The sequence below is a fragment of the Octopus bimaculoides genome, chromosome 21, assembly GCF_001194135.2.
Source record: "Octopus bimaculoides isolate UCB-OBI-ISO-001 chromosome 21, ASM119413v2, whole genome shotgun sequence".
In the NCBI taxonomy this organism is placed as follows: domain Eukaryota; kingdom Metazoa; phylum Mollusca; class Cephalopoda; order Octopoda; family Octopodidae; genus Octopus; species Octopus bimaculoides.
The window spans coordinates 3,503,465-3,512,990 of record NC_069001.1 but is presented as its reverse complement, the minus strand read 5'-3'; the positions used below and the strand labels follow the sequence as shown (position 1 = coordinate 3,512,990).

Genomic DNA, 9,526 nt, shown 5'->3' with positions numbered 1-9,526 from the left:
ATATATATATATATATATATATATATATATATATATAGCTAGCAGAGTATTTAATATGTATGTATGTATGTATGTATGTATGTATGTATGTATGTATGTGCATGTGTATGAGAGAAGGAGAGGTCTGTGTCACTTCTGATGTAGAATTCGTGGATTTCTATGTACAAAGTCAGAGGAGGGGAGGGGAGCTATCTCAAAAGATAAATATTCTTCTCTCCACTTCAGTAGATCTCAGTAAGAAACTAATACTTCAGATCCTCACATCACACACAGCTCTATCTACTACAATGATTTTTCAATGGTGATTTGTCTTTTTTTTCATGCAATGTATTTTTAGGAAATGGCTTTCTCCTATTTATTTTTTTAATGGTTTACTAGTTGTTGTCATTATTGTTGTTGTTTACCATTTTTTACCGACTGTTTGAGGATTTTGTATTTTGGAGTTATTTCTATTTTTCTTTGCTTGTCTTATTATACCAATTTCATGTTCTTGTATTTATTATTATCTTTTTACCAATTGTTGTACCATCTACCTCTTAACTCTTTTATCTCTCTCTTTTGTACTCACAGACATATGCAAAAATATACAGATTTATAATTATACATATACATATGCAAATACATGCACATATATAAAAACACACACATATGCAAGTGTGTACGCACACAAATAAATATAGGTTTGTATGTGTGTACACATATTTGTATATCTGTGTGTCTATTTGCATATGTGTATATATTTACTTAAATGTGTGTGAATTTGTATGTGTGTATGTGTATACTTGTAAATATGTCTATATATACTTACATATAAGTGTCTTTGTATATTTCACACACACACATGCACACACACACACCACGCACATACATGAATGCACCTATTATTCCTGCGGTTATCATACACACATGCATCTTTTATTCATATAGTTCACATATATACACACACTCGCCTAACCTTATAGTAGTACATATGTTACATACATATACACCTGTATCACAATGACATTTCCACTGTTTTTCAAAATTCTACCAATGTAAAATTCTTTTTTTCTCGTTTCTTATCAGAATCAACAAAGATCCACATTAAAACATTTCCTAAAGTGTCACTTGAAGACTTCCAACTTTCTATTTGATGAAATACAATTATCATCGCCATTGCTATCATTATCACCACTACCACCAATCCACACCACCTCTTCCTCTTCATCATCATCATCATCATCATTATCCGTTGACCATCATCCTTTACTGTCAGCACCACCAGTACAGTGCCACCATTACAATCATCACCACCATTGCAATTATCATTACAGCCATCATCATTGTCATTTTCCACACTAATTCTTCAACAACAATTCCCTTATATTAGACTCTTAAAGCTCACTATTAACCCAAACTAATCCCAGTACACTTCCCATTGTCTGTCAGCTTTGTCCAAGAGGACTACTGGTGGATTATGGCCAAAACCTTTTTAGTGCTGACAACAAGGGAATGAAGGTAGAAATCCTGAAACTCCTATTTCAGACAGAAATATTCACATATTGTAAATTAGTCATTGATTAATAGGAAGGTTAATCTTTGTAATGTAAGAGTTACTTCTACGTATTGGCTAGCCCTACTTCAGCCGTCTTGTGGTCAGCCTTGATCTAGCAGACTTGGATCAAAGTTGATCTGGAGCTAAAGAACACAACACACACCTTTTAAATGTATTCTTTGGACTGCTGAATGACCCATTGCTAAAAAGTGCATGCATAATTGGCTTGTTTTGTATACTTGTATATGGAATAAATACTTACATTATATTGTTATTTGTTTGTTTCTTTTCAGACAAGTCCTCGATACCAAATATGGATTGAAACGATGGCAAATAGGTGAAATTGCTTCCAAAATTGGACAATTGTATTACCATTACTAGTAAGTATACAAGTTGCTTACTCTTAACATAACTACAAAGATAATGGGTGATTACATACTTTATGAAGTAAAAAAATTTAAAAAATCTTGTTAAAATTACTGTTACAATGTTAGTTAAATCCAGTGAAGCAAGACAAAGGGGTGACAACTCTGAAATTTTAATTAGAATTATGCAGTGAAGAAATGAAAATAGTTTGAAGACCAATATCAATTTAATCTGCTGTATGGCAACCTTAGCCATAATGGTAGTGACTGTATTAATCCTATTAATCACTCAAGTATTGTTTACATTTAGCATGTCTTTAACTATTATTAATAATATACATCTGTTGATCATATGCAGGGTAAGTTTATGTAGAGATTAGCATAAATTCATTTGTAAGATGGGAATCAATGTTGATCCTGACAACATTTGAACTTAGAAACGAGTGGCCATGAACTAAGTACTGAATTGTATTTTTTGTCCTCATGACTAGACACAAACAAGGCCAACTTTAAATTCAATTAAATCAACCCCTCTCTCAGTATAGTTTCAAGCAATTATTTCAATTAGAAGGATATGAAATAAGAAATAGCTGTTCACAAATTTAATACTCAAAAGATATCCCATTAAACCTTGTACTCTATTGTTGCCACTAACTCTGCTATTGCTGGATTTTGTCTGAAAAAGTTAAGTTACTCTCTGTGTATACATTTCAAAGTACACATCTTTTAAATGTATACTTTAGAACACTGTATAACCCATTGGTAAAAATTACATGCATTCTAACATTTCAGTACCAAATAGGTGCCATGTCTAGCACTTGTAAATACATCTTACAGTAAATAGGCTCCATGGTAAGGAGTGGAAACTCTCTACAACTATAAGATATTTCATCAGATTGCAGTACTGACTTCAAGTTTTCCTATCAGTCTGGGGAAGAAAACTTCAGTATTCAGCTTAAGTAAGATCAGAACCTCCAGTTGTCTTGCTCAGCTTTGCTATTATATCCTGGACCCTAGTTTGGATCACAGGCTACGTAGAATAATTGATGAATAACAATCCTTCAGTTCACTTTTTGAACCCTTCAGATCAAAATCTACCATTCGTTCTCTCTCTTTTCCTCTCTCTCTACCATGAAGTTTCTATGGTGACTGATATTGTTTTACTGTACAATGTGAAATCCTATACGCTAGAATGTTTACACCAGCCAGAAACAAGATTACCTTTATCAATAAATGGACTTGTTGCTGGCAAGTTTTGTTTTTTATTATTATGTCTGAGTAGTCTGGAGCAGAGTTTGTTGGTTGTTACTGACACAGAGTTTATTAATCAGGCAAATTATATATATTCCATATTGATTGATTGTTGCTATAACTCCAAGAGATATCGAGGTGCCATTTTTAGCATGTCTTTTATAATAATAATGATAATAGTATTCATTGCATATTCAACTTTCTCCTGCTGACCTTTGGTAAGATTGCAGCCTGCCTAGTATCCTGATGGAGACATCGGTTGTTAAACAATACGCATTATTTTTTACTTACAAGGGTAGTATCTTATGATACCTATGAATACCATAAATGCAAGCATGGCAATATGGTTTGGAAGTTCACTTTCCCAGTTTCAATCTTACTCTGTATGTATATATATATGTATGTGTGTGTGTGTTTGTCCTCCACTGCTTGACAATCAGTGTTGGTTTGTTTATGTCCCTGTAACTTAGTGGTTCAGTATAAGAGAATGATAGAATAAGTATCTGGCTTTAAAAAGAAAAAGCACTGGTAATGATTCATTCAACTAAAAATTCTTCATGGTGGTGCCCCAGCATGGCTACAGTTTAATGACTGAAACAAGTAAAAGATAGAAGATAAAAGATCATCAAGAAACCCCAATATTTTTTGAACACCTGAGTTGTGTAGACACTTTCTTGCTGTCAAAAGTGCAATGAACCGATGATTGGCTTTTAAATGTACTTACAGAGAAATTGATATTCATAAAATACTTAAAATAAATTTTTGATAACATAGCTAGCTGGTCCAGTATGTAGCTACACTAATTTTAAAGTATTTTAACATTGATATTATTCATTTGTTATTCTGGTTAGGGTTTGATGATTCTTCTTTGATGCATTCTGAGGGCAGTATTACATGACTGTAAATAGGAGAAACCCCTAAGTTTAACCAAAAAAGATTGAATAAAGAAAAATTATCATTGACTATGTTAAAAGTGTTCACCATGCAGAATAAGTTAATTTTAGCATGTAGAAGAGTAGAATTATGACATTACTACCAATGCTAAATTATCATATTTATTACACACATGCCTATAGAGAGGTCAGATTTCTTCCTCTTTCAAAAAAAAAAAACCCCAACTTATTTCATTCTGTAAATGTTTGAAGACTTAATTTATTTGTATTTTCTGTTTGGCAACAAAGACCACCACTGGTTACCTTCACTTCTACTGTTTCATTATAAGTTGAAAGTGAACTGACTTGCCAATTAGAAAGTTAATGGTTCACACCCCATCACCACCAACACTGCTAGTATGCTGTGGTATTGACACCAAATAACCACTGATTGTTTCATTATCTTGCAGTATTACACTTGATCAAATCATCTCACAAGAGTAAACCACACATCATTCTCCTATCTAAATGATGTGTAGTTTACACTTGATAAAAAAAAAAGAATTAACTGTTGGAAGCACTGCTAACCTTATCCTAGTTGAAGTACCTCTTCAGAAACTACATACAACTCTATTCTAATGATATTTTATAATGCAAGTTGCAGCAAATCATCTTTGATCTTCCCACAGTAAATAAGGATAGTCAGGAGTGATTAAGAGAAGTTAAATTTTAATCAATTAAAATTATACCCATAGTGAATTTTTGAAAAAGAAAAAAAAAAAGAAAATCGGGCGTGGTTGTGTGGAAAGAAGTTTGCTTCCCAACTACATGGATCTGGGTTCAATCTCACTGTGCGGCACCTTGATGTATGTACAGACACACACTAACTTAGCACATGGCCACCAATTCTGTTGCTGTTTTTCACTTTCAGTGTACATGTCCAACATTACAGCCCATCATCTATCTCCACTACAAGACTCAGAAATCATGTTCTACCTATCTACATCTGGTCTTCATTACCATCACAACACTTGATAACAAAACACACAACTCTGTCTTTCCTTCCTTGATAAAAGTTCACAGCCAAAAACATCAAACCTTTTTCCTTTCCTCATGATAACGAACTACATTTACTTTAACAACCACATTTCCTCTTTCATTACTTGTTTGTTGACACAGACCCTTGCTGATTTCCTCCAATTATGGATTTTACCTTTGTTGTAACTAATTGTACTTTAGCGGTAATTTCTAAACACTAACCTGTTGTGTATTGATGATAGATTAAAATATATCAAGTGGTTAGCTTCTTTTACTGAATATGTTTGCAGTCAGCTATTATTAGTTTTCCTCTGTTATGGTCTGTCTGGAAAGATGATATATTATGATGCTACCATTCTCAGACTAAGTAACAAACAATAACATAAGAAAGACTTATAAGCTCTTCATTTTATCACTTGATGGACTGCTAATAAAAACACAATATTATATGCTTTTCATGCTTGCTTAATTTCTTTTGAATCAACAACTCTTTCTTCTATGTTTTAGGTGTTCATTACATGTGTGTGTATGAACATGTCCGGTTGTGTGTGTGTGTGTGTGTGTGCGCGTAATATAACACACGCGCACACACACACACACACACACACACACACACACACACACACACAAATTCATGTTTGTGTTTATATATATGCATCTGGGGCTTGGATCAACTAAGGCTATAGTAAAAGATACTTTCTCAATATACTACACAGTGGAATAAAACTTGGGACATCATGATTGTAAGGCAAATTTCTTAATCATGCCTTGGTAGGCAGAAACTGTGTGGAAGACCATTGGATAAACTATTTATAATTTAAGAATTCAACACCTGCTGTAACACATACTGTTTTGTGCTACCACTTATACTATATTTCAATCAATAGATAGTTTTTGTTTTCACTCAATCTAAAGGCACAACCATCTAGTTTTTTTATTCAAACACAATATATCTAGGACTAATCATCTAATGTGTCCTTTCCTTTTTAAGATGTTGTGACTTAAGTGGGAGTTGGCTGCTATTTCTAGTAGGTCAGTGACAGTGTAGAAGTCCCTAAAAGACTACTTCATTGTGGTAGCTACTTAGAATTAGGTGAACTGTATATCATTGAAGTACTTTATACAGTGATCAGCTGTTGTTGTTTACCATTTAGACCGGAACCAGCAGACATGGTCAAAGACGTTCCAGTTATGACCATTCTGTCTTTTTAAATATTTAGAACTTTATCTAATTTATTCTTTTTTAAGGTGGTACAATGTAATATGAAGGAAATTTAGCTGCTATTTCTAATTCATTCATCAATTTATAAGGTGTTGTTATTGTTTTTAGCCCTAGATCTACCCTGGTCAAGCTGACCTATGATCACAAATATCCCAGCTGTGACCATTTTGTCTTTTTCAAAGGCCCTGTGCAGCTCCTGGTTAACATTATCCAATGTGTCCTTCTTTTATTAGTGTTTTTGCTTTAGTTAGATTTGACTGCCATTTCTAGTAGGATGAATGACCATACAGAGGTTCCTTTGTTGGCTTATAAGTTATCGTACACAATGACTTGACCATTATATGCTAAATCTATTGATCATGGACACACACACACACATAACAATAGTGAATGGATATGCTACTGTTCCCTAAGATGGTTGTTAGTGCTCTGTCATGCCTAAAGGAACTTTATAGTAAAAGGTATTAACATCACAGCATCTTGTTTTTCTTTCCGGAATCAATTTGAAAAATATATTTAGATTTACACACATGAACAGATACATACACATATATATATATATATTGAGACACAATCATGTACACACAGTCACACACACATGCATGCAAACACAATCACACATGCCTGTTTGCTTACAAGCACATACACACACACACACACTAATACTTATGCATATGCACACATGTGCACATACCTTGAGGTTAGAATTTATCACTCAAGATGGGTGAGGCAGTTAAGATGTAAGCATCAGGTGTGTGTGTAAGATAGGTATAATATGTATAAGGTGTATGAATATATATATATGTGTGTGAAAATTTTATTTTTAGCCTATTTATTACATACAAAATGATTGAGAAGTTGTTTCTTTAAAAGGAAAAGAATAATAAAAATATATTTATATAATTATTCTTGGTAAATTTAACATACACATACAAATATCATATCAAAAGTAAGGTTATTGTGAAATACTGGTGTTGAGTCCAGTGTGAAAAAAGAGACTGCTTATAAAACTCCAATGAGCTAATATGGCTTAAGTTCATAAAATCCCTCTGATACAGCAAAGGGTGCAACGTGTGTGTGTGTGTGTGAGAGAGAGAGAGAGAGAGAGAGTGATGAATATATTACTTATTCATCAGAGCTTATATCTTATTCTGCTGTGCTTGAAAAGGAATATTTTACTTAAATTTTTGATTATAGGGAATTGTGGTGTTGTGACAATCACATTTTCTCTACAAAGCTTAGCTGTATAAATGACTTGACTTCATTTCAGCTGAGAATTGAAAAGGCATGCAGCCTTTCATGGGAGCTTGTCTTGTCCCCTTGAAAAATATGATATTTACATTGTTATTGTAACATAAGCATCACTTCATAAGATTTTATTTCATTTACCCTTATTAATATATGCAGCTATTATAACTTATCCCTTCATACATGCACTTGTTTTTATATGTCCCTTTTTTTTATACGCGTAACCCCTACTTTTATTCAATTAAAAACCATACAAGAATGCCTCTTCCTACCCATCTTATCTTTCTAAATGTGGTTTGTATTAAAATGAAAATAAATATTTAATAGAGAAACACAATGCCACAGAAATGGAAGGATTAAATCAGTTCCTGAATGTATTAAAATTTGAAGTTATCTAAAAGCAATTTGACAGCTTCTAAACTCTTCATCATCAACAGCAGCATCATTATCATCACCACCATCATTAGCATCATGATCTCACTAGAACTCACCATCATCACCACTCTTATTGTCACAACCGCCGTGACTGTAAGTCACCACAATCATCAGCAAGACCACAGAAAACATTAACTAAAAAAAAAATTACTGCCGCCACCACCATCACTACTGCCACGACGATGATGACGACGACGACCATCATCACCACCACCACCACCACAACTGTTATCAATAACTGCAGTTTTCACCTTCATTGTTGACTACTACTGTTACCATCACTACTATCAATGACCACTCTGGTCATTGATAAAGATCATTGGCAGTAATCATAGCCACATCACCATCACAGTTTTCTAGCGCTATCTGTTGGATGTGATTCAAGAGGAGCAGTTATTTTCATCAAATGTTCTGTCTCTGAATCTACTTTAAATTTAGCAATTCAGTTCAGTTGTTATTGTTGTTCAGCCTTAGTTCAGTCCTGATTGGACTGTTACATTTACAGGCATCCACACATCCAAAGAAAGGCCACCTGACTGACTGACATGAGTTCCTTCATCAACACATTCCAGCCTCTTGCCTATTAGACATGCTGTGTCCTCAGTTTGTAGCCTCTGCTCCTCAAATATGAATGTCCACTTCCACTCAAGCATTCTTGACTTACTTGTCTCCTCTTTTATCATCCATACTGTGTCCCTTTCCCTCAGGATCTGCAATTATCACTCTATCTAGTCTTTGCTCTCCCGAATGTTGGGCCTCTAAAATGTCTTCCATGCCTATTTTTTCTTGCAGTTGTCAACTTGCTATCGTTAAGAAGGACTTTAAGTGGTGAGCTGGCAGAACCATCAGCACACTGGGCAAAATGCTTAATGGCATTTTGTTCATCTTTATGCTCTGAGTTAAATTTCCAAAAGGTTGACTTTGTTTTTCATCCTTTCTGGGTCGATGAAATAAGTACCAGTTGAGTACTGGGGTTGATGTAATTGAATTACCCCCACCCCTGAAATTGCTGGACTTGTGCCAAAATTTGAAACCATTATTAAGAAGGATTCTCTAAATGTTTCAATTTCACCGATCTTGGCGAGCCTGTGAAGGTCAAAGATCATAGGAACAGCCATCTTGCAGACCAAGCAAAAGAAGAAAAAAAAATCGAAGGTGGTCCAGCCCGGTTATTCCATACTTTTTGGGATATGTTCTAGACTATATTATCCAATACTCTCTTTATTCAATATAGTAGAATGTGATCTGAGAAAGATTTAGTTGCTATATCTTGCAAGTTGAGTAACCACAAAAAGACTTCCTCATTGGTTTATGTTTAGGTCAGACACTATTGTTATTTTATCTATGGACTAATTAAACATGTGGAATATCTTTATGGTTAACAAACCTCTATGAAGAAAAGTGTATTTTCAATGTTGCAATATCACAATGTATAGCATCAAATTTTTTTTTTGAGACATGAATATAAAAGTAAAGAACAATGCAAAGATTATAAGAGATATAATTAAATGGTATATATTTCCAAGTATATATATATATATATATATATATATATATATAT

General features: G+C 33.8%; 1 protein-coding gene across 4 annotated transcripts in view; it reads left to right on the top strand.

Moving 5' to 3' along the window:
• LOC106874603 (protein SCAI) overlaps nucleotides 1-9,526 on the top strand; it is a 225,269-nt gene that overhangs the window by 124,810 nt on the left and 90,933 nt on the right. For all 4 annotated transcript variants that reach the window (XR_008266452.1, XM_014922578.2, XM_014922502.2 and 1 more), the window contains exon 3: nucleotides 1,828-1,914. Coding sequence is in view for 3 of the 4 variants with exons in the window: in XM_014922578.2 (XP_014778064.1) it covers nucleotides 1,828-1,914 (87 nt within the window). In the remaining variant the exon portion in view is untranslated. The remainder of the gene's footprint in view (nucleotides 1-1,827; nucleotides 1,915-9,526) is intronic.